General features: G+C 32.5%; 1 protein-coding gene across 2 annotated transcripts in view; it reads left to right on the plus strand.

Moving 5' to 3' along the window:
• Window positions 1-27,257, plus strand: part of ATRNL1 (attractin like 1) — a 706,327-nt gene that overhangs the window by 221,246 nt on the left and 457,824 nt on the right. Inside the window, exons 21-24 of one of the 2 annotated variants that reach the window (XM_049697035.1) lie at window positions 533-585; window positions 18,015-18,109; window positions 21,756-21,834; window positions 23,818-23,975. In XM_049697035.1, coding sequence (XP_049552992.1) covers window positions 533-585; window positions 18,015-18,109; window positions 21,756-21,834; window positions 23,818-23,975 — 385 coding nt within the window. Of the gene's footprint in view, window positions 1-532; window positions 586-9,347; window positions 9,516-18,014; window positions 18,110-21,755; window positions 21,835-23,817; window positions 23,976-27,257 lie in introns of those variants that run through there. The other variant, XM_049697036.1, reaches the window with a different exon arrangement.

Below are 27,257 nucleotides of genomic sequence, written 5' to 3' on the forward strand. Positions count from 1 at the left end.
TGGGATCTTCCCGGACCGGGGCACGAACCCGTGTCCCCTGCATCGGCAGGCGGACTCTCAACCACTGCGCCACCAGGGAAGCCCGAGGAGGTCTTTTTAAAATACAGATTCATTGGTTTAGAAACTGGGGAAAAATATATTAATTTCAAAGAATACCATAAGTAAGAAAAAGATGTGATTTATGAATTCCCACAACTTTTCCCCCCTACCTAAAAATGTCTTTAAATCTTTATCCAGACTTGAAAATCTTCCCCATATTGTTAAGGGAGAATACATATCCCCCAAACTTTTATCCCATCCCCTATATTCCTCTTGTGTATGTTTGTCTTTTCCACTTATTTCTTCTGTCATGCATTCCCATATATAGGCTTTCTACATTAATTCTTTTGAAGATTTGTTTTTAAAACTTCAATTAATAGTAGTTTTAAAGATGTTTTAATGTAGAGTTTAATTACTTTTTTGCTGGAAGGAAAAGCATGAGGCTTTTGAATTTTGTTGCTTAATAGTAAATGAGATTTTTGTATTTCTACAGATGTGACTCTGAAAATCGCTATGTTGGTAATCCACTTAGAGGAACATGTTATTGTAAGTATTTGTATTTTTTATTTTAAATAGTTGGTTTGTTTTATTAGTTTCAGGTGATTTTGCAGGTAATAAAATTCATATTGAATAACTGATGTTGTCATTAATATGTTACCATTTCTATTTTTAAATCTTTTAACTCCATATATATTGCTAAGAAAGTCAATGTCTTCTTGCTATATTCTCTAATTATATTTGGTGCATTTTTTTCTACTCTGAAGAGTAAAACAGCAATAGATCTATTCTGAACATGCAACAAAATATAGAACTTGAGTAAACTCAGCTGGATTTTGATGTAATCTTTTTCATTATGATTAAATTTTGAACAGATAGCATTTTGTGATAGATTTTTCCGGGAGGCAATTTTGGTTATTACTAAAAAGCTGTGCTGATTTTGTACTGAAAGATCCTTTTATTGGGTAATGATCATGTGGCAGATGTATGTTTAACTTTCAAGAAACAAACAATTTCCAAAATGCTTGTATTACTTTACATTTCCAGTAGCAGTGTATGAGATTTTTAGTTCTTCAAAATCTCTCGGTAAAAAAACATTTTGTAGGTTTCATCATATCTTTTTTACGTAGACAATAATGTGTTCTGCAAGTAATGGAATTTGATTACATCATGTTCTCACTGGATGCCTTTTTTTTTTTTTTTTGGTCTTATTGCATTGGTACCTCTGGTATCATGTAAAAAGATATGATAAGCATGCAATTATTTTTGACTTGTTCCTGATCTCAGAGGGAAAGCACTCAGTCTTTCACCATTAAGTATGTTGTAAACTTTTCATATATGCCTTTATTAAGTTGAGGAAATTCCCTTCTATTCCTACTCTGTTGAGTATTTTTATCAAGAATGGATGATTTTTATGTCATACATTTTTTCTACCTCAATTGAGATGTCCATAAGGTGTTTCTATTTTACTTTGTTAGTATAGTAATTTTAGCTTCAAAAATTAATGGATGGTATCACATTATATGGATATATCACTGTTTTTTGGTCCATTTACCAGTTGATGGACATTGGGATTATTTCTAGGCTTTGGCTATTAGAAAAATGCTGACATTTAGATAGTCTATATACTTTCATTTTTGGGGGGTAGATTCCTAGGAGTGGAATTGGGAGGTTAGATGATATGCTTATGGTCAAGAAACTGTCAAATGATTTTATAGCATGGATATACCGTTTTACATTCCCACTAGCAATTTATATGTTTCAGTTTTTCTGCATTCTCATCAACACTTTATATTGTCTATCTTTTTGATTATAGCCATTCTAGAGTATTAGTAGTATCTTGTGGTTTAAATTTGCATTTCTATTATGACTAATAACTCTGAGTTCAATTTCATGTGTCCATGTCTTGAACATGTTTTGTTAGATATGTAAAATACTAATTTCCTAATACTTTTGTTGCTATTTCAAATAGTATCTTTTAAAACTACATTTTCTATTTGTTTGATATGGTAAAATGAACTTCATTTTAGTGTACTGATCTGACATTCATAAAGGTCAGTGAACTCTGTTATTAATTCTAATAGTTTATAAATGTTTGATTTTAAAATACAGTTAGTTATATTACATGCAAATAACTTTTATTCCTCACTTTTCCAATTTTTTATCCCATTATTGGGATGGTTGGGATCTCTCTTTCAGTGCTGAGTCAAAGTGATGGTAGTAGACATTACCATCAAGTTGAGAGTTTGCTATAATTATAGAATATTCCCTGTATCAAGTTAAGAAAATTCCTGTCTATACTAGTGTGCTGCAAGATTTCATCATGCGTGACTTTTTCCTTTACCTTGTTATATATGAAGCTGAATTAATAGATTTTCATTAATTAGACATCTTTTCATTCTGGGGTAAACCAAACATAGTTATGATATATTATTTTTGGGGATACTGCTAAATATTATTTGTTTATATTTTATTTAGGATTATTTTCAGTATAAATGAATGCAGACTATATTTTTACATTATTTTTTTCTGATGAATTGACCTTTGAGGAGTTGTTTTTCTTTTCTAACTTCATATTGTGTAACTATGGTAATAACTTTTAAAGTTGAATTTGACAAGATTGCTGTTTTATTTTTTTATTTTTTTAACGTCTTTATTGGAGTATGATTGCTTTACAATGGTGTGTTAGTTTCTGCTTTATAATAAAGTGAATCAACTATACATATACATATATCCCCATATCTCTTCCCTCTTGTGTCTCCCTCCCTCCCACCCTCCCTATCCCACCCCTCTAGGTGGTCACAAAGCACCAAGCTGATCTCCCTGTGCTATGTGGCTGCTTCCCACTAGCTATCTATTTTACATTTGGTAGTGTATATATTTTAAAACAAGAATAGTTAAAAAATATCAAGTGAACTTCAAAGGTTAGCTAAATTCAACTGAGATCTCTGGGTCTCGTGCTTCTTTATTGGTAGTTTTTTTTTGTTGTTGTTCATCTTTTTTTCCCCCCATGTTATAGCATTGGCTTTGGGTTTATTCATCCTTTCCACTGATTTTGTTTTCTAGTTCATCAGTTTTAGGTTTTGTCTTTAGTAATGTCCTTCTCTTTTATAGTTTATAATTGTTGTTTTGCCTACATTTGATATGTTTTCTTATTAATATTATTTTCTACATAGTTTATGGTTCAATTTTTATATTCTTTTTGTATTTTATGTAAGAATTTTCTTAATTTCAATTAAGTAAATCTTATTAAAACCATCTTTTAATTATGTTTTCTAATTTTCTTGAGAATGCGGCATAAAAAGATTCCAAAACCTACTAAGGTATTTTTGTAGCCTGTGGGACATTTGACAGTGCTTGGAGGCATTTTTATGTATCACAAGTAGGAGTGGTTTGTGGGTCCTATGGACTTCCAGTGGGTAGAGGGTGTTATATATTCTACAATGCACATGAGAGCTCCTTAGAACAAAGAATTATCGGACCCAAAATTTCAACATTGTGGGGGCTGAGAAATCCTGATTTAGAGGTTTAATCAGATACAGATATGATTTTGGAGGAAACACTATTTCACAGGTGGGTTTGTGTTCTTCATGTAGCAGAAGTAAGTAATGCCTGCAAGTCTCTCTTTTTATGTTCTTAGCAGAGACTGATGCGCAACGTTAGATTGTAGTTGATTAAGAGTTGTAAGCTGGTATTCTAACTACTTTATTTCTTGATTGAAAAAATTCTGTAAAATCAAATTTCCTCATGCGAGGTATTTGCTTTCTCATTGGTACAGTCATATAGGAAAGGCATGATAAATGCTTTAATTTGTTTTTATTAATTACTGGTTTTCAAAATAAAGAACTGTTTGCTTAATATCTTTCCAAGGTGACAACTAGATTTGTTGTTTTTGTGTTGTAAATTTATGGACACAAACATATTTAATATGTTTCAATCCACTTGCAATTATTTTCTTTACTGATGTTTATATTATCTATTTTCTATGTCTTTTAATTGATCCTTGTTGTCTATATTTTCCACATTCATTTTGTTTTACTTCTCTCAAACATCCTGGATTTTATGGAGACATATTTTTGTCTGATTTCTTAAAATTAGATATTCTTAATTGATTCTTCTTGAATCTTTAGTGTTTCTTGTGTCCCAAAGGAGTAACTAGTTACAATTATGGACACAAGTAAATTACATTCCATTTTTTTAGGAATAATAAATATACTAATATTTAAGCCTTTTATATTTGAGACTAAGCTGATTTTTCTTTAGATCAGTGCTATCCAAAATAAATATAATGTAAGCCACATGTGGAATTAAAATTTTTCTACTAGCTACACCACAAAAATTCAACAGGTGAAATCATTTTGAGTAATATATTCTATTTAATTCAGCATACCTAAAATGTTATTTTAATATGTCACAGTATAAAAAATCATCAATGACCTATTTTTTTTTTTTAGTTTTTCTTCTAGGTGTTTGAAATACAGTTTGTATGCTATACTAATGGCAGTCCCAATTCAAATCAGTCACATTTAAGTTACTCAGTAGGCACATGTGAATAGTGGCTACCATATTGGACAGCTCATCTATTATATAGGACTCTCACCCTTTTTTAAAAATGTTAAAAGGATAGTCATGAAGCACTAGATGGCAGTCTTGTCATTTGTTATGAGACCTTTAAAGTTTAATAACATTTAAAAGAAATGGTGTTAAAAAAAAAAAAGAAAAGGTCAGTAGTTCTTGTAATAGTGTTAATGGAAACGATTCTGATTTTAAAGATTGGAGTGAAATTTAAAATGCAGGTCCACACTGTAACTTGAAGCAATTGAGTGCAATGTGGTGTTAATTTAATTGAATGTAATAATACTTCAGCAGTTATATCCTATAGACAGTCATAGTAGTTTTTTAAACTTCAATTTAAAACCCCAAACCAAATGTATTAGATAGTTATCATGCATCACATGGAATAAAAAGAGTTTCTAGCAATGATATCAAATTTGATTGACCTTTGTAAACATTGAAGTACTCCTCCTGGCAAATATGAAAAGTAGTAACCACAAAGTAGTATAGTTTCTTTTTTTCTTAAATGCTTTTTAAAAAATTGTAACAACAATTATAATGAAGAAAACCTTAAACACAAGATGAAAGACTCGACTATGAAAATGTTATATAGAGGGTATATTTCAATGAGTAGAATCAGAGTACGGAAAGTCACTTACTGAAATCATCTACTTTTTGCTCCTACTATGTGTAATGTCCACACTGTCAATTGTATTTCAGTATATTTCCAAGTAATCTAACATATTTGGGTTTTTTCTCCTTTTACTCTGAACAATTACTATTTTACTTGATTTTCTCCTATTGCTGTGTAGAGTTCAGTGTGCAATTTTGTGATGAAAATAATACACTGCCTCTTTTAAGAGTAAGGAATTTAATTACTACTTTTATATTCAGTGTTCACCTCTACCACTCATCACATCTTACCTTAGATTATATTACTAAAAATCAAAATACTTATCTATTCATCTCACTGTAAACCCTTTAATTATTTTTGATTTATTTAATTAATGTTTGTCTTGGACTGAAAGACATTATTTATAAGCATATTATTTATTGAATTTGATTTTTTTCTTTTGTTTGATAAAAGAGAGATAATATTTCTAATAAGTGTTATTATAGCTGTAAATTAAAATAGCAAATATCAGTCTCAATTTTATTACTTAAAATGCTATGTCATACAAAACAGTGAAAACAATTGAAACTTGAATTAACCTTATATTTAGTTTAACTATTCTAAAAGGTTCTCCCCTTTTAATATATACTGTACTTTAATGGTTTATGTGACTTTTTAACTAATAAATATAAATAGCAATTTAAATAGGGTCTGGTTGGTCCATCTGCAAATAGAGCAGAAGTGACCTTGATCAACACAGAAAATCTAAATTCTTATATTTCACAAATTGAAGACGTGATGGATTGAAGATGATCTGACAAAACATAAATGAATCACATGGTTGACATTTTAATCTTATTCTTTGATTCATGTGTTCTTATTACATTTTATGAAGCTTATATTCTAGTGTTTTAAAATGTTTATTTCAGAATTATTTAATATTTTAGCATATTAAAAAATGAAGGACAATACAGCACAATTATGAAAAAGTTAAAAATAACTGAGAGAGGGACTTCCCTGGTGGTCCAGTGGTTAAGACTCTGTACTTCCACTTCAGGGGGCACAGGTTCAATCCCTGGTCTGGGAACTAAGCCAAAAAAAAAAAAAATAGCTGAGAGAAAAAAAATTGCTACTGAATTAACCTAGAAGAGAGATGAAAATTTATTTGACTGTATACTTATAATAAAAGTGTTATATTATTCTGGTTATGTAAATAACATAACACACTGTAAAAATAATTAAATAAAACAAAAAAAAGTTTAATGAGGAAAACAAAAATGTCTGAAAACCTCCCACCAGGGCTCCCAAGTGGAGCTGTGCTGTCTGTGCCCTCTGCAAAGATGCCCAGCTGTGAGGCAGAGTGGCAGCTCATCTCCTGAACATACTTTTCTCGCTTTATCTGTCTTGAGCAAGGGTTGATAGCTCCTTATTTGTATGAAGATGTTGAATGTGCTTTTCTTTTCTTTTTTTTACTTGTGAATTTGTTTTTATTTTTATTGGGCTATAGGGGATGGGTTGGGAAATATCTCTGCAAGTTATGCTGTACTAGGGAAATGTCCATTCTCATTTCCCTGGGGTAGCTTTCCGAGCTTTTTCTTTTTCTTGGAGCTGCTGCTCTTGCTGGCAGCAGCCTCTTCAGGTCCACTGCTGAGTGGCTTCTCCTTGGAAGAGAATTGCCTCTTTTTCTTGGGAAATGCTGAATGCATGTCTTTCTAAATAACTTATGTCCTGAGAACGATTTTACATAAAAGGAGTAATAGCATATATAATATTCCTATTGTGAACAACTTTTTTCCACAGATATATAGCTCATTATTTAGGATCATTTATTAAATAAAACTGGAAAACCACCTGATTTTAAAATAGTGATAATACTAGTTAAACTTTATTGAGCACTTATTGTGCCAGGCTATTTTAAGCTTTTTACATTTATTAGCTTGTTTAATCCTCAAATGAGAAGGGTATGGTTATTTTTTTTTCATGTTTATTGGAGTACAATTGCTTTACAATGTTGTGTTAGTTTCTGCTGTACAACAAAGTGAATCGGCTATATGTATACATATATTCCCGTATACCCTCCTTCGTGAGCCTCCCTCCCACCCTCCCTATCCCACCCCTCTAGGTCATCACAAAGCATCGAGTTGATCATCCTCTGCTATGCAGCAGCTTCCCACTAGCCATCCATTTTACATTTGGTAGCGTATATATGTCAGTGCTACTCTCTCACTTCATCCCAGCTTCCCTTCCCCACGCTCTGCATCCTCAAGTCCGTTCTCTATGTCTGCGTCTTTATTCCTACCTTGCCACTAGGTTCATCAGTACCGTTTTTTAGATACCATATATATGCGTTAGCATACGGTATTTGTTTTTCTCTTTCTGACTTGCTTCACTCTGTGACAGGCTCCAGGTCCATCCATCTCATTTCAGATAACTCAATTTCATTCCTTTTTATAGCTGAGTAATATTCCATTGTATATATGTGCCACATCTTCTTTATCCATTCATCTGTCAATGGACATTTAGGTTGCTTCCATGTCCTGGCTATTGTAAATAGTGCTGCAGTGAACATTGTGGTACATGACTCTTTTTGAATTATGTTTTTTTTCAGGGTACTTACCCAGTAGTGGGATTGCTGGGTCATATGGTAGTTCTATTTTTAGTTTTTTAAGGTATACTTATTATTGCCATTGTTTTAATTTGAGGGAAAAGAGGCAGAGAAAGTTTAATTCATTTGTATAAGATCACATGGCTAGGAAATGTCAAAGCCAGTTTCAATCCAGGCAGCCTGGGTCTATACCCACCTCTGGATCTATACCACTCACTCTCAACCACAGGTAATAAAACTAGAGCAACAAAAATTCGCACTATATTTAACCTAAGAGTTGTTTTTATATGAATAAGGTAAAAACATCATGTTAAAGGAATGAAAACAGGGACTAAATAATTAAAAATTTAAACTATTTTCTCAAATGAAGTCTTCATATGAAAATATGCTTACAAAAATTGATATATAAATTTAATGCAGTTCTAATTAGAATTCATTCAGTTCAATTTTTTTTTTTTTTTTTTTTTTGTGGTACGCGGGCCTCTCACTGCTGTGGCTCCTCCCGCTGCGGAGCACAGGCTCCGGATGCACAGGCTCAGCGGCCCTGGCTCACGGGCCCAGCCGCTCCGCGGCACACGGGACCCTCCCGGACTGGGGCACGAACCCATGTCCCCTGCATTGGCAGGCGAACTCTCAACCACTGCGCCACCAGGGAAGCCCTCAGTTCAATTTTTTGAAGAGTATGCATAGAATAAATTATCTTAAAGTTTATTTTATATGCTGCACTTTTAGAATATTCAGTAAAATTGTGAAAAGGAAGATTAGTGAGAAACTCCCACCTGATAGATATTCATACCTAGGGTAACTCTAACTGTACTGGTTCCTATTCTGGTATAGGACTCAATTAACAAAACGGAGTTCAGGATTAGATTCCTGAACATTTGGGAATTTATATGGCAGTCATTGTATTTTTATAAAAGTTCTTAATGACTTAATCTGCTTGTTCTAAAATATCCCAGACCTTACCTTAGATTGTGGCTTTTGTATTTACTATTTTTCTGCCTCAAATACTCCATCTCTAACTAATAGTCAACTCTTACCTAAAATAGAGTCCCTTAGGTATTACAGTAACTTTTTTTTTCCATCCTAATGCACTGAAATGAAATTTTCTCACTTGTTTGTTAACTTGAATGTGGGTTTTCTTTACTCATTAGAAAGAAAATCTGTGAACCCAAGACCTCCTGTTGTTGGAACCTATACTTAGAAAAGCCTGTGGCTCCTAGGAAGGCTTTCAGTAAATATATACTGGAGTACACATGTAAATTATTAACAAATGAATGAATACACATGTATTGTGGCTGTATGGGCAAGTATTTTTATTGATAGGGTGTTTGACCAAAAATGTTTGGAGATCATGTTATAGGTTATCAAGTAAAAGTTGCTTTACATTATTTTTTAATTTATTTACATAAAGTAGTACAGCTTTAAGCACCAGCCATTGATTTAAATACAAATGAGTTTCAGTCTTTGTTTTTCTACTTAGCCTGTGGAACATTTGCTACAAATAAAATTTAAGCAGTTTTCCATATGTCATTGCAGAATAATGGAAAGTTTAGCTATTGGAGATACTATGAAGCAAAGGAAGGTGGCTTCTGAAGAGATCATGGTATATTATGTGAAAACCCGTAAATTAGAATCATTGACATAGAGGCATTGGTGATCATGGTCCATCCTCTTTTATTCATTGATGAAAAAAGTAAGACTCCATGGGTTGAAGTGTATATCCTAGGCCGCACAATGAGTCATTCAGAGTGTGGTTAATCACAAAGGTTCTGTGCTTTTTCTGTGATATTATATCTAGCAAGTGTTCCACTTGCAAAATTCCTGCAACAGATTTCGCCTTTGCAATTATTCCAAATGTTTCAAGTTCAATAGAAATTCTTAATTAATAATTGTAAGCATGGATAGTACTGTTCAGCAAGCAAGGAAATACTGTATTTATTGAATATTTATTATGTGAAAAACAATTTAATATTATCATTTAAAATGCACAAGGATGACATATTTTTTTCTCCTTAAGTTTTACTTACTTAAGAATTATAAATGTCATGAAGAACCTAGGGGTAAGACAGGAATAAAGACACAGACCTATTAGAGAACGGACTTGAGGATATGGGGAGGGGGAAGGATGAGCTGTGACAAAGCGAGAGAGCGGCATGGACATATATACACTACCAAACGTAAAATAGATAGCTAGTGGGAAGCAGCCGCGTAGCACAGGGAGATCAGCTCGGTGCTTTGTGACCGCCTGGAGGGGTGGGATGGGGGGGGTGGGAGGGAGGGAGACGCAAGAGGAAAGAGATATGGGAACATATGTATATGTATAACTGATTCACTTTGTTATAAAGCAGAAACTAACACACCATTGTAAAGCAATTATACCCCAATAAAGATGTTAAAATAAATAAATAAAGTTCTTAATCATAAAAAAAAAGAATTATACTGTTAGTGCTTGGAGAGACTGTCAGTTATTGGAATTGACTCACTTTTGTTTATTCATTCAACATATGTTTATTGACTGACTACTTTGTTGGACTCTGGGGATATTACAGAGAACAAAACATGTTCTGCTCCATTGAAGCTTATACAGTTGTAGGGAAGATAGATATTGAACTCGTTATATAGTTACCTAGATATGATTGTCATAAGAACTCTGAATGAGAATTATAGATGCTTTGGGACTATATTACAAGAGATTACAAGAGAGCTTGACCTAATTTGTGGACCCGGGAGTAGAAGTGGGTGAAGCAAGAGAATAATGAAGCTTTGATGTGAAAGATGACTTGGTTAGTGGAGTGGTGATGGTGTGAGTATGGGAAGGAGTAGAATCAGCGGGGGCAGCTTGCACAAAGGTCAGTGGCTGGAAAGAACATGGCATATGATATACTAATACTTTAACACACACAACTAGGTAAAGGGGGTTAGGGGATGAGGTGTGTGAGATATGCAGGATCAAATCATGTAGCACTTTATAGGACATGTAAGGACTTAAGAAAAATCTTAAGAAAAAAGAGAAGCCATTGAAGGATGTTAAGAGGAGAGTTAAATGTTAAATTTTAATTTTAAAATAATCAGGCTGCTTGCAGTATGTCAAACAGCTCGGTGAGGGCAATAGAGCATGAAAGGATCATTTTAGTTCATTTTCTGAGGCATTGTTCCTGCAGCTACGTTTTATTTTATTTATCATTTATTTATTTATTTTATGAAAGTCTTTTTGATTAACTCTTACTATCCTTTAACCGTGTTCACAAACCTCCAAGTCTACTAAAAAAAAAAATCACTATAACAATTAACTTTTTTTTTTAAATCTTTATTGGAGTATAATTGCTTTACAATGGTGTGTTAGTTCCTGCTTTATAACAAAGTGAGTCAGTTATACATATACATATGTTACCATATCTCTTCCCTCTTGTGTCTCCCTCCCTCCCACCCTCCCCATCCCACCCCTCTAGGTGGTCACAAAGCACAGAGCTGATCTCCCTGTGCTATGCGGCTGCTTCCCACTAGCTATCTATTTTACGTTTGGTAGTGTATATATGTCCATGCCACTCTCTTACTTTGTCACAGCTTACCCTCCCCCTCCCCATATCCTCAAGTCCATTCTCTAGTAGGTCTGTGTGTTTATTCCTGTCTTACCCCTAGGTTCTTCATGACATTTTTTCCCCTTAAATTCCATATATATGTGTTAGTGTACAGTATTTGTCTTTCTCTTTCTTACTTCACTCTGTATGACAGACTCTAGGTCCATCCACCTCATTACAAATAGCTCAATTTTGTTTCTTTTTATGGCTGAGTAATATTCCATTGTATATATGTGCCACATGTTCTTTATCCATTCATCCGATGATGGACACTTAGGTTGTTTCCACCTCCTGGCTATTGTAAATAGAGCCTGCAGCTACATTTTAAATATGACTGTGATACATTTACACTGTGAGTATACTTGAACTTATATTAGCATAAGTTTTATCATTTAATAAACAATTGTCTAAGTTGGCAAATGCATGTACTTATACATATGCCATTGTTTAAAACATATTTGAATTCTTGATGTTGTTGTCAAAGTCTGTATGCATCCTTTTCACACCCCTCAGGATGGCTGAATACATGATCATGAACTCATATATTTATGAACAAATATAAAACTATATAAATACACATATGAGAATCTGTTTGACTTTTGAAATCTTTTAGAATTAATTCAGAGCCAATATAGTAAATAATGAAAGTGAAATAATATTTATTGAATGCCTTTATTTTGTGAGACAGTCAAGCCCAATACATACTAACACAATTATGTTTAACCCACAGAGCAATCCTATGAGGTAGGCAATTTTATCCTCATTGTACCATTGACTCTCACTGAGGTTAATTAACCTACATATGATAACCCAGTTGGTAAATGGGAGATTACAGTTGAGTTCTCCTTAAATACTGTGCATAATGCTATAAAAGTAAAATACAATATTCACTGGTAAAAAAGCAAATCATTAGGCCTTAGTTCCTTCCTCAAAATATTCAAATTAAGAATTTCTGAAATTTGTATGAACAGTGCATTGATACAGCATACACAAGTCAAGGTTGATTTCACTCACTTGTGATCCTGGCGTGTTTGCCTTCTTAGACCTCAGATATATCGATAGTTCCAATATGTTTGATGGTTTTTATCACTGGTTACTATTTTCTTAAAAATGCATTATTTTATATAGCTTTCGTTAAAAGAGTAAAACAAATATTCACCATTTGCTCTTCATCACCCCCATATGTAATGTACTCAGAAACTTTCTTCATAGTTCAAGTTCTCTTTCAAAATGTCTTTCCTATGTATAAATTTTTAGTCATCACTTTGCAATTAATCATTAGTTTGCTGTAATATCTGACCTTTTAAAACATTTTGTGCGTGTTAAAATCTTTTCTCATGATGTTTTATTTGCTTAAACTCCTTTTTTTTTTTTTTGCGGTATGCGGGCCTCTCACTGTTGTGGCCTTTCCTGTTGCGGAGCACAGGCTCCGGACGCGCAGGCTCAGCGGCCATGGCTCACGGGCCCAGCCGCCCCGTGGCATGTGGGATCTTCCCGGACCAGGGCACAAACCCGTGTCCCCTGCATCGGCAGGCAGACTCTCAACCACTGCACCACCAGGGAAGCCCTAAACTCCTTTTAACATGCTGTCTGTGTCTTATTCATGAGCTTGATTTTGTATATAATTTGTTATTAATTCTTTGTGGTGAATAGCAGCCACTTTTTTTTTTTTTTGCTCCAGGACTGCTAGTCCAGTATTGACTGAACTACCTAAAAAAGTCTGCTGTTGCATGTTGGAACTTCACCCTTGGTTTGCTCTAGCCAGAGAAGACTAGGCAGAGAGACTAATTATTTTACATGTTTTTATTTGTCTATACTTAAGAAATAAGTGAATTAGGAATTAGATATGCCATTTCTGGAAAGATATACAACCATATAAATCTGATTTCTTAACATGTAAGTGTAAGTCATGTGAAAAACACATTAAAGATCAAGGATCAAAAGAAAAAAGTTCTCTGAACACTTCTTTTAACAAATTTCCCCCGTTTTGGCCCCAGTTATGGAAGTAATGTGTGTTTCATTCTAGAAAAGAAATAGACAAAAAGACAAATTAAAAATCACTGAAATTCTTCTATCCAGAGAAAATTATTGGTAACATTGTATCCGATACTTTCCCAGTCTTTTGTATTGTAATGACGCTGTAGTAGGCTGAATAATGGCCTCCCCCTCCAAAGAAGTCCACATCCTGATTCCTGAAACTTGTGAATATATTACCATAAATGGTAAAAGGGGATTTGCAGATATGATTCAATTAAAGATTTTTGAGATGAGATTTTCCTGGATTATTCTGGTGGACCCAGTATAATTACATGCATTCTTCTGAAAGGGTACAGAGGGAGATTTGACTACAGTAGTGGGAACTGTGATGATGGAAGGAAGAGGTTGGAAAGAGAGGAAGGAAGGGGTCATGAGCTAAAGAATGAGAGGTCTTCAGAAGCTGGAAGAGGCAGGAAGTGGATTCTTTTTGAATATCCTCCAGAAGGAACCACCCCTAACACTGGTTTTACCCTGTAAGACTCATTTGGATTTCAGACTTACAGAACTATAAGAGAATAAATTCATGTTGCTTTAAGCCACTAAGTTTCTGGTAATTTGTAACAGCAGCAATAAGAAGCTAATATACACTTTTAGTGTATTTATTTCTTTTCCAAACATGGCATGACAAAGGAAATATTTCTCAGAATTATTTTTCTTTAATTTGTCCTTAATATCTTTAGGTATGTCATCTGTTCTCTTGTAACTACCAGCATATCATACCTTTAAATTAATTTTATTCATTGTTTTTTTCCATATTGGCAGTTTTAAAATCAAATAAAAATTATCTTATTTTTGACATGAAATCTATCCTCAACAAATTTTTATTCACCTTGCATAATTGAGACTTTATGTCTGTTGATTATCAACTCCTGTTTTTCCCCTCCTCTCAGCCCATGGCAACCATCTTGCTACTCTCTAATTTTATGGGCTTGACTATTTTAGATACCTCATATAAGTAGAATTATGCAGTATTTGTCCTTCTGTGACTGTTTTATTTCACTGAGCTCCAGCAATATCATTCTGGGTGTTTATCCAAAAGAGTTGAAATCAGGATCTTGAAGAGATAATAGCATTACAGTGTTCATTGCCACACTGTTTAATAGAGTCAAGATGTAGAAATAGCTTAAATGTTCATTGACGGTTGAATGGAAATCCTGTAATATATGACATGAATGAAACTTGAGGACATATAGGCAGCTTTTTTAAAAGCTCTTTTAAAATTTTCCATGTGAAATAATTTCAGATTTACAAAAAATGTGCACATTTTTTTATGACTTTGACCCTTGGAAAGTATTGGACAGTTATTTTATAGAATATCCCTCAATTTGGTTTTGTCTGATGTTTTTTCATGATGAAATTCAGGTTATGCATTTTTAGTAAGGATACCACAGAAGTGATGTGTGTTTTTTCTCAGTGCATCCTGTCGGGAAGCATATGATATCATTTTGTTCCATTATTGGTGGTGTTGTCTTTGGTCGCTTGTTAATGCACAATGTCTACCAGTTTTTCCACTCTAAAGTTACTGTTTTTATTGTATTTAGTGAGTGTATTATGGGGAAGTTCTTTAAAATTGTGTAAATGTCCTATTTCTCACCATACTATCACCCACTATTTTTACCATACATTGATGTTCTTGCCAAATGGTGATTTTCTATTCTGTTATTTCTTCTGTTTCCTCTACAATTTATTAACTATAAGGAAGAGCTGTCTCTTCTTCATTTATTTGTTTATTCACTTATTTGTGTTTATCAGTATGGACCCATGGAGATACACACACACACATATTGTGGCTTATGATAAATTGCTATTGTTATTTATTTTACAGCTGAAATTGCTCTAGATTTGGCCATCGGGAACTCCCTCAAATTGTCTCCTTTGTTGTTTTGGCAAGACTCTATCATTCTCTGAGTACTTCCTTATTTTCTGACACTATAAGAAGTTTCAGACTCATATTGTACTTTCCAGCCCTAGCCCTGTAATCAACCATTTTTCCAAGAAGCCATGGTTCCTTATATTGGAGAATGGTGTTTAGAAAGAAGAACCTGGGAGCTAAGTATGCTCCTTGGTTCTGGGGCATTAATCTTTCTTTCCTTTAAAAAATGTTATTATTTTTTAAATTAAACCACCAAGTATATTATTACTCTCTTTTTGAAACTCTACTATCTTACTTTAACAGAAACTTGTATCCTGAAACGTGACTCTTCTTTGGGGGAAGTGTTGACTGTTTTTTCTTTCCCAGTGTCGACCCCTTAGAATCTAGACATAGAAATAGTATCAACCTTTCTTCCTTTGAGTTTGACAAATAACCGCTTTTCTTTACTCACTGCAAAATTTCATGTCCTTTGAAGCAATATTTTACCTCTCCTTGTTGCTGCCTTGCACTGAAATCCTGTGCGGCCCATTTAATCTTCTATCCGTTTAATACTTTTTCACCTGCCTGTTATCTCTCTTGACATCATTCTTGATTTCAGTTTCTGCGTGTACTTTAATTATACATTAATTACGTTGTGTTCAAGTTCCAAGAAGGCTTATAGGACTCGAATACTCTGTACTCTCAGGATAGCTTTATTATAAGCAGAGGATATACATTGAAAGTGGTCTGGAGATCTTAGATGTTAGGGCTGACTATATAGTTATAGCAATTAAGGTGGTGTGGGTTTTTTGTGTTAAAATAGCCCCCAAATAAGAACTGTAGGTATTTATATTTTTATATTATATCTGGCCACATACTGAAATTTTTTATTATTTTAGTAGCTTTTTAGTTGTGTTATATTTCTTTGTCAACAATCTGATTTTAGACATAAGAAAGTTAACTTTGTTTTCTTCTTTTATTCTAACTTGAAATCTGTCATCTGTTCACTGACAGACCTTTTTGCTATGCTATTTCCATATCTGTATTTGTCTCTTAGTTGTAGTATTTGTATAAATAATTTTTTTTCAGGATGAGTATGTAGATCTTATATTTTAGGGCATTTGCTTATGTGGAGTTATCATTATGTTGTTTTTCTATGTAGACAGGATGGTTGAGTATATATATTTCATAAAATATTGCTTCAGTTTCTTGTCTTTTGACATGTTGTTACTCAAGATCACCTAGCATCTTGCCTAATCTTGCTTTCTAAATAACTAATTTGTTTGTATGAATATGTGTGTGTGTGTGCGCACGCACATGTGTGCACATGCCCATATGGATATGCCTGAATGTCTATTTTTTTAATAACAACTTTATTGAGATATAATTCATATACCTAAAGTCTCACTCTTTTAAAGTGTACATTCAGTGATTTTTTTAGTATATTCACAAGGTTGTGCAGACATCACCACTATCTAATTTATAGCATTTTCCTCACTCCTAAGAGAAACCCAGTACATATTATCAGTCACTCCTCATTCTCCTTTCCCCTAGCCTTGGGCAACCTTTTTTCTCTCTTTAAAGATTTGTCTACTCTGAAATATCGTATCAATGATATCATGGAATATGTAGATTTTGTGATGGCTTCTTTTATTTATCATAATGTTTTCAAGGTTCATCCATGTTATAGCAGGTATCAGTACTTCATTCTTCTTTATGGCCAAATAATATCTTTTTATCTTTTATGCAGGGCATTTCCTTTTAACATTTAGGTTTGAATCTTCAACAGATTTTTTATCATATATTTAACATATATGTGCTCCTTTCAATTTGTTATGATTGTCTGCTTTTAATAACACTTTCCCTGCATATGTTGAAAATTTGTATGTCTAATATTCCTCTTCAGTGATTTTCATCTCTGTTCTATTCTGGGAGGCTTTTTCAGATTTGACCTACATGAACTGGTTCAGAATTATGTTTTAATTCCTTTATTTTCTGATCCTTTATTTTCTGATCCATAAAAGGTGGCAGTTTAACATTATGAGTGATACTTCACTCACAACACGTGAAGCTATTCATGACCTATAACATTTAAATGTTTCACCTTGGTTTCAGTATTATTATACATGGACAAAATTTAAAAATGTTTACCACTGAATTCTTTTTACCAATTGTTAATAAGAGTCACTTTTGTAGAATGATACTTATCACAGAGTCATTTAAAAACTGCTGAAAGTAAAAATTACTACAATAATAGGTCCAAGTAAATGCATTATGGCATGTGATGAAATATTATTTAGCTATTAAAATTCATGTTTTCAAAGAATTTTGATTTTATGAAACTAGGATACCAAAATGTCTCCCTGTCTTTCTATCTGCAGAATTATAACTGGAATAAAATGCACCAAAGTGATAGCTGTATTTTTCTCTGATTGTAAGATTGTGGATGACTTTATTTTATTCTCTTGTGTAGTTTCCAGAATGGCTACAGTGTTTGTAGAACCTTTATAATAGCAAGAGAAGTAATAAATAGAATTTTGAAGCATTAGGACTACTTTCATATCTATATTTTGCTTTTTGTTGCTTGATAACAAAGATTTATAGTTTGCCAGTCTTGAATAGGCCCCTAAGAATTAATGATAATAATTTTCAAATCTGATATGCAATATATATTCACCTAACTTTTGTCAATTTTTAAAAGTACATATCAGGATTGTATTTTTTTTTTCCCTACAGACAGCCTTTTGATTGATTATCAGTTTACATTCAGCTTATTACAGGAAGATGATCGCCATCATACTGCCATAAACTTCATAGCAAACCCAGAACAGGTGAGAAGATAATTTAACTTTTAAAATATCAATGGATACAGCTTTTCATCATCTTTCATTGTAATTGTACCTCTTCTCAGAATTATCACACTGTAGGGCTTTTGTAGAAAGACTAATCCTGTTAATTTTTTCTTTTCGTAAGACCTAGTTATCTTTGTGATTCACAGAATTTGTGAGCTTGATATTTCAGATTTTGTAAATAGTCCTACAATTTATGCATTATTTCTATTATTTTTCAGACTTACAACAGTGTTTATGCTTTTAATTACGTTCTGAAACTGGGAGTAGTCTTTTTGAAAATATAACCCAAAGCTTCAAAACACAGGCTATCTTATATATATTTTCTTTTTTTAAAAATATACTGTTACATAGTAGTAAGTTTTCATTATATTTTTTCTAAATCAACTGTTTTATCTGAGTTATATGAATGCTAGGTTTAAAAAAAATATTTTTATTGAGATGTAATTGACATATTGCATTGTGTAAGTTTAAACTGTATAATATGCTGATTTAATATGTGCATATATTACAGTATGATTACAAACATAGCATGAGCTAACACCTCTGTCATGTCACATAATTGTAATTTTGGGGGGGCAATAATTAAAATCTAGTCTCTTAGCAACTTTGAAGTTTATGATACAGTATTTGTTGTCTATAATCACTATATTGTGCATTAGATCTCTAGGATTTACCTACTCTGCAAGTTTGTACCCTTTAACAACTTCTTCTGAGGGAGAAGTTCTCAGGGTTGTGCACCTTCTCCCAATCTCTCTGAGTCATGTTGGCTCTAGCGAGCCACCCACATTCTGTTTGTTTTCTCTTAGCTGATGTCAGATGTCCACACATGCTTGTTCTCTCAGTGCTCTCTGTCATAGTGGAGACAGTAATAGGTCCTTTGGGCAGTACAATTAAAGGACAATCATGTTGGATACATCCTACACTCTCTCTTTCCCCTGAGGGAGCAGTCATTGGCCAAGTTGATCTTTCTGATGTTGAGCTGTGCTGGCTTGGGGGAGGTGCTGACCTCGGTAAAGTGAAATTGTTCTTTTTACCCATTATAATGTGGCTATTCTCAGTTTTGTATTCATTTTTTTGTCCTGCAACTTCTTAACTGGATTTTGGTCCTGTCAAAAAGGTGTTTTGGTCCATCTATCATTGTTAAATTGTTTTCTTTTTGTCAGGGATGAGCGCTGGGACTTCCTATTCCACCATCTTGCTGATGTCACTCTTTCTCAAATGCTGTATTCTTAGTATACATTAATCCAGCTTACTAAATCTATATCATATATTTTAATAGTTTTTCAAATAGGTGAAACCTCAAAATGTATCCTGGCATTCGCTAGCTTCTTTCCTCTAAAATATTTTACTGAACTTGCCAAAAAATAGTATAATTTAAATTTTCATTTTCTAATAAAGTAAGAGCCCTCTTTCCCCAAAATAGGGAAATACTCCTTATTCCTTAGATTTTAAGGGATGCCTACATTCTTGGGACTACATTTAAAGTTTTGACTTTTAAATAAGGCTTTTTGAGGATGTCTTCTTACAAGTATAATACTCTCTTCACTGATGGTGTGTATTTTTATAAAGACATATTAATGTCAGAAACTATATTTTCTGTATAATAAGAATGTTTTAATAAGTGCATTGTAAACACTGTAGACTTCTTTTTTATTGTGGTAAAACATACGTAAAGTAAAATTTATAATTTTAACCATTTTTAGGTATACAATTTGGTGGCATTTAAGTACATTTGCAGTGTTATGCAACCATTACCACAATCCATCATCAAAATTTTTGATCAGTCCAAATAGAATTTCTGTGTCCATTAAGCAATAACTCCTATTCCTCCCCTACCCCCAGCCTCTGGTAACCTTTATTCTACTTTCTCTGTCATTCTCTATCAGTTTCTGTGTTCCAGGTACCTCATATGTGTAATCATACATTTGTACTTCCATGTTTGGCTTATTTCACTTAGCCTAATGTTTCAGTGTTTCCAATGTTCGTTCATGTTGCAGCGTGAATCAGAATTTAGTCTTTACCTTTGGCTTCTTGAATGTTTAATGGTACTTGTAGAGTTCATTGAGGATATAAGACATTTAATATAAGTGGGACATCTGACTCACAATGTGGGTGTGAGTAATCCTTCTCTCCAGTATGATCCATAGTGTCATACACATAGGCTCAGATTAGCCATAATTCTGGTTTGCTTCTCTCTTGGCCATCCTCTCCTCCTTCAATTTCCAGAAAAACTTGAATTCTTACAAATGTCACAGCTTTCAGTTTTACTTTCTGCTGTGTTGTTCAGTTGAAGCCAAGAGCCCAGACACATGTTTTTGGAAACTGAAGGACACTAAGCTATCATGAGAAGTGCCACCAAGGATGCTTGTAACATCATTATAACTAATTTATAATTATATTTATACAATTTATAATTAACGAGGAATTCAACTTGGAACAATTTCTGAAATTAAAATGGATTATTGGTCTGGGTTTCCTACTTATCCTACAAAAAAATAAAAAAATAGGTACCTACATTATTTATGCATTTATTATATTTTGAAAACAGATATAATTCTAACCCACTGTACATCATCTCCAGCCAATGCTTTCATGTGAACAATTTCTGGAGTAGTTTCTTGTATAATATCTTGCTGAATTTATCCACATCTAACAATAATGTTCTAAATGACTAATTTTTCATTTACTGTGGTAGTCACAGTATTACCTCTTCCAGTCCAGTATATTTCCTTGACCTTAAATGTATTTTATAGGGCTTTAGTTATGGTACCACATATGTCAGTAATGCCTAAACTTGAGAGGATGAACTAAAAATTCAAGAAGAGTTCTATAGTTTCCTATATCAGTTGCAAATTTTGTGTGACCTTTCTACCAATAAGACCAGTTATTCTCACATTTCCCCGACCCAAAATTAGGCACACACAATCATGAAGATGTGACTTCAAGATAAAAATAATGATTTAAGTTTTCTTAGGGGTACGTTGTTTCTACCATGTTTTGTTTTTGTAGAAAAGCAACTATTTTTGAACCACTCCATTAATAATAAAAAAATCAACCCCTTCTCAGAGGTCAGCAATCATGCCTTCTTGATTCTGGTAAGGAAGTCCCCTGGTAAGGAAGAAGATGAAGAATCTTATTTAATGTTCACAAGAAAGTCTTTAGGAAAGTCATGAAATCCCCATTTCAGAGATAAGGAAACTGATTTTTGGGAAGGAGAGGTAACCTACCCTATATCAATCAGCATGTACATTAAAGAGCTAAGATTTGAACCCAAGGTCGCCTGACTCAATGCACAGTCTTTATAAACTCATTTTGTTGCCTCATGAACCTGACTTAATTAATACGAAGCCACAATTGCTAAAATATTGAATTGTAGCAGCCTCTGGCTTACATAGAGATGGCCAGATCATAGTAGGGAAGATAAATGGGAACTTTAAATATACCTTTGAATTTATCACCTATATTTTTTCATTAAAAAAGTGTAATTGCCGTCGACACTTTCTCACTTGAGTATTGACATGATGTTTACAGTTTGAGAAATATAGCATGGGCATAATTAAAACAGTAAACATATCTATCTAGTATAATTTGATTTTTTTAACCACAATATTTTCTTTCTTGGTAGTCAAACAAAAATTTGGATATTTCAATTAATGCATCAAACAACTTTAATCTCAACATTACATGGTCAGTTGGTTCAACAGGTAAGAGAATTTTGTTGTCATGTGTCTTTCACTTCTGTTCCTATACGTAGGGTGTTCTGTGACCTTTTATGTTAATTTAAATAATTGAAATTTAAAAATATTATATGGCTTATATATACTATATGCCATAATTATGCATATAATAATACCTGCTGTTTCAGGTAAAAATAATAAGTAGCATTATTAATAAAGCTTCATTACAGTGTTAACTTTCTCCCTAATTCAATTAAAATTAGGTAGATAACAACATTTTACACTACTTAATTTTTTTTATGACAGTGTTATGAATTCCTGTGATTTTAATTAAGATAGATTACTTCTTTAATGACTAAAGAGGCTGAAATTTCAATTACTTGATTCACCATTGAAGCTATAAATTTAATTACTGACCTTACTATTGATATAAGACAGTGAATTTTTTCTGTATATGCTGATAAATTACCAAATTATCTATTATTTTTAAGCTTACCCTCTACCTTTGTCAGCTTTGGTGCTGAGAGAGGGTAAAAAACCCCTGCACTTAATAGTTCTTCCATAATAAGGTTTATAAGTTGAAATTGTTAACTTTTAAGAAGCATAACTAAGAAGAAGTACAAATCTGTATGCTGTATTATGAAAAAGTATTCTCACCGTTTTATATTTACATTTTAGGAAATTCTATTGCTTTCTACTTTCTATGTAAAAGATACACTGTTGCATAAAAGTGCTGGAAGCTTTTTAAAGAAAATATGTGGATCCTTAGAAATCCATATTTGATTTCTTTAAGTTATTATGCTATTTTAATATGTAGAATAATGGAAACAGAAGTCAAGAGTGAAGAGGTCTTTGCAATTCCAGATTTTATATTACATGTGTAAAAATGGAAAAGATTAGACAATTATGTAGATTATTTTGTTCCAGTAGTGCAAACATATAGTGAAATCTTGGCTCTGTGAGTTTCATTAATAAGAATTCATGATAACTTGTACTGTAAATTTGAAATTCTGCATAATAAACTGACTCTACGAGAGTTTTAAAATTTGTCAACATAAATACATAAAACCTGTGTAATCACTTTAGAACAGTGGTTTTAATATGCAAGAGATCACTTGTAACCTTCAGATTCCCAGAACCAAATCTCAGAAATTTTGATTTATCAGTTTGGAAGATGTCATCAGGAAATCTGCATTTTAAAAAAGCATCCAAGGTTATTTTGGAAGAGGTCATCAGTTAGAAATTAATTCAGTTGCTCAGTATCCTAATTATTTTTACTGTTAAGGTGGAGGTCTTGGTAAGATTGCTGGAAATTCTTTCTTCCATTTGGTTAATTTTAGTAAATATTTATTGAGTACCCAATATGTGTTTAACTAGTTGAACGTTTAACTCATATTTTAAATTATATCCTCCCAATTTATTCAAAGTAGTGGTGGTTCAATTTGTGGTAAACAAAAAAATTTGATTTCTTTTCCGTTTTTAAATTGGATTGAGACATGTGAAATATGTCCTGATTTGTTTTGAAAGGCTCTGTGGAGAAGTAGAAAAAACTCAGTTTCTGAAGCCTTATATACCTGAGTTCCAAAAAGGACTTTACTGTTCAGTAGCTATAAACTTAAGGCAAGTGTCTTAATCTTTCTGAGGCTCAGTTTTCAGTTTGAAAAACAGAGCTGGACTATCTCTGGGATAAATTTTTTTTTAGAATAGAATATAAAGTCTCTAAGCCAGTGCCTAGTACGCAGCACTTAATCAGTGTATCACTTAATCATTGTAAAAAATAATTTTTATACTAAATCTGTTGCCATTATATCAATATGTATGACAAATCTCATTTTCTTTTTTCTTCGTCATTCTAAGTTGTAAAACAAGACTTTATTTGGATAGTTATGTTCTTATAAGTATAGTTACAAAAATTAAGTAAATATCATATATATGTATGTATTATATTAATAAAGATACCTGTTTCCTAATATTAATTATTTAAATTTGTTATTATTATTTACATTTTAGCTGGAACCATATCTGGGGAGGAGACTCCTATAGTTTCCAAGACTAATATAAAAGAATACAGAGATAGTTTTTCCTATGAAAAATTTAACTTTAGAAGCAATCCAAACATTACTTTCTATGTGTATGTCAGCAACTTTTCATGGCCCATTAAAATACAGGTAAGTGTTAATAGTATTTAATCTAATGACCACTGAGTATTTTCATTACAAAAAGAATGCTGTTTTTGTTCAAAGAGGTGATAAAGATTTGTATATTTTGAGCAATATGAAAACAAGTATTGACCCTCCATACAAAGGATACAGTGAATGTCTGTGATGATGAATGTCTTCGTAAAAAATGTTTACACAAATAATATTGAATTAACCAAAGAATGTACTAATTTTCATTGAGATTATATTCTTTAAAAATGCATCAAAACTTGAAATAACTACATTGTTTGTATTTTCTGATTAATTTTATTCTTTGAGGGTCAAATAGATATTCTTTTCTTACAGTCCAACTTGAAATCATTTGCTGTGTTTAGTAATCTTTATTATATACTGAACATAATTCAAACCTTCATTAAAAATTTAGGATTAGCAGTACCTAATAGTTAATTCTTTAAGGCTCACTACCTTTCACTATTGATTTCTTTATCTACTCTATATATGTTGTATATTTCATTTTTATTGTGTTTAGTGATAGGCTGCTAAAGGCTTTTGATTTATTGCTAGGAACATTTAGGATGTTTTTTCTATGTTGAAATAGTCAAGGTTTGTATACTTAATTTACGCTTTTATAAAAGAAAAAGTCTATATGTTTTAATGTTGGGATTTATTTATTCATCCTTTTATGACTGTTTGATTAGAATGAATTCAAATTAGTTTACTAAATAGCTCACGTGTGCCAAGCTCTGTGCTGAGCCATTATGTTTTATAATCTTTAAAAAATTATAGATCATTTACTCTTCTTTTATATAGAAAATTTTGCATGTTTTATTTATATTAATTTCTATGTGATTTGTGAGAGGACTGAGTGATTTGTAAAAATCACTTATTTGCTGGAAAAATTCTTATTGTAAGGTTGATTCCATGTCTAAGTTAAGGAAATTACTTACCTGTTCAAGAAATATTAGTACAAATTACTACTCAGTAAAGAGTAATAGAAATTAATTTGATAAAGTTACTTCTTCATTGTGATTGAATTAGATGCTAATATAGTAAAAAAAAGAATGCCAGAAATATTTCCTTGTAGGTTTTTAGAATTTTGACTTTGAGGATGCTGGATATATCATTTCATTTTCTAAGATTTATATAGAAATGTTAATCGGATTTCACTTGTTTTATTCAGATTATGATTGAAGGTAACAAAAGGGCTCATCCTTGAGCTTATTAAATAGTAATTAAAATTGAAAGAATTGTTACATTTTTTATTGTTTCCTGCCCTTTATTTCATGGCTATCTAATTTTATTTTTAAGCAAATTACACAGTTACTTTAGAATGTTCATGAATATTTAATGGTTAGAAATTAACTTTCTAAATTGGATTTTCTTTTGAGATCATACTAGTAATATATTCTGGAAGCCAAACCAGAATTTGAATAATGAAGTTAAAATATCCCACTCTCCCAAAATAATAAAAATGTGGAAAATAACCGTGATGGTCAAGATAGGTAGAGCCCAGTTCTTAGTCTTTGAGTAAAATCATCACATTAGTCCTATGGGATATGTTATATTAAGGCAGATGAGTATGTGTGTTTGTTTACAGAACTGTAATAAACTTTCCATTTTTAAACGTAAAATAGTAAAATTATTTGAATTGAGATCTATTTGCTAATAGAATTGAATTACATTGATTTTTGAATGTTTAACCATCCTTACTAATCAGGGGTAAACTCCACTTAGTCATTTTGTATTATACCTTTAATATATTGTTGCATTTGATTTGTTAAAATTTTAAGAATTTCTGTACCTATGTTTATGAGGCATGTTAGTTTGTAGTTTTCTATTATTATAATCTTGTTGACTTTGTAGCATGGTACTGCTGGCCTTATAAAATAAATTGGGAAGTATTCCTTCCTGTGTAATTTTCTGAAAGAATTGATATGGAATCCATATTATTTCCTTCTTAAATTTGTGGTAGAATTCAACATTGAATGAATTTGAACTTGTGATTTTCTTTATGGGAATGTTTTAACTACAACTTTAATTTCCTTAATAGATTGAGAGCTTTTCTGGTTATCTATTTTTTCTTGAGCAAGCTCTGTCCGTTTGTGTCTCTCAGTTGTGTCTTTCCCATTTTATCTAATTTGTAGAGTTTATTGGCAAAAGATTTTTAACAATATTCACATATCATCCACTGATGTCATCTAATTCCTGGTATTGGTAATTAATTTCCCCTCTCCTTTTTTCTTTTCTTGGTCAGTCTGCTTAGAGAGTTACCAATTTCATTTATTTTTCTATTTTTTATTTCATTAATTTCTTCTCTCTAATTACTCCCTTTCTTTTGCTTCCTTGACATTAATTTGCTCTTCTTTTTCTGATGTCTTAAGGTGAATGCTTTCTAATTTCCTTTTTGATTTCCTCCTTGATCAGTGGGGTATTTAAAAATGGGATATTTTATTTCCAACTATTTAGAGAATTTCTAGAAATGCTTCTGTCACTTATCTCTAATTTAATTCCAGTGTAGTCGCAGAATATATTTTGAATGATTTGAATTTTTTTTTGATTTGAATTTTAAAAATTTATTGAGACTTATGGTCCAGTGTTTTTGGCAGAATAATGGCTCCACAAAGGTTACCACGTCCTAATCTCTGGTACCTGTGGATATATTATCTTACATGGACGAAGAGGACTTTGAAGATGTGATTAAGTTTAGGACATTAAGATGATTACTCTGAGTTACTGGGGTGGACCAACCTAACTACGTGAATCTTAATGTAACCATTTTTGGCTGAGGTCAGGGTCAGAGGGTGATGTGCCTACAGAAGAATGGTCAGAGGGAAGCAACACTACTGGTTTTGAATATGGAGGAAGGGGGCTCGAGCCAAGGAATATAGACTCTAGAAGCTGCAAAAGTTGAGGAAACAGATTCTTCAGTAGAACCTCTAAAAAGAAATGCAGCCTTGCTGACACCTTGATTTTAGTCCACTGAAACCTCTATCAGATTTCTGACATACAGAACTATAAGACAGTAAATACGAATTGTCTTAGGCCACTAACACTGTGTTAATTGGTTACTACAGCAATAGAAAATGAATAAACCTAGTGTCTTAGTCCATTTGGGCTGCTATGAAAACATACTATTGACTGGGTAGCTTATAAACAACAGAAATTCATTGCTTACCGTTCTGGAGGCTGGGAAGACCAAGGTCAAGGCACCAGAATGGTCAGGTTTTGGTGATGGCCCTTTTCCTGGTTTATAGCCTGTGCCCTCTTGCTGTGTCCTCACATGATGGAAGA

The sequence above is a fragment of the Orcinus orca genome, chromosome 14 (assembly GCF_937001465.1).
Source record: "Orcinus orca chromosome 14, mOrcOrc1.1, whole genome shotgun sequence".
Classification (NCBI taxonomy): Eukaryota; Metazoa; Chordata; class Mammalia; order Artiodactyla; family Delphinidae; genus Orcinus; species Orcinus orca.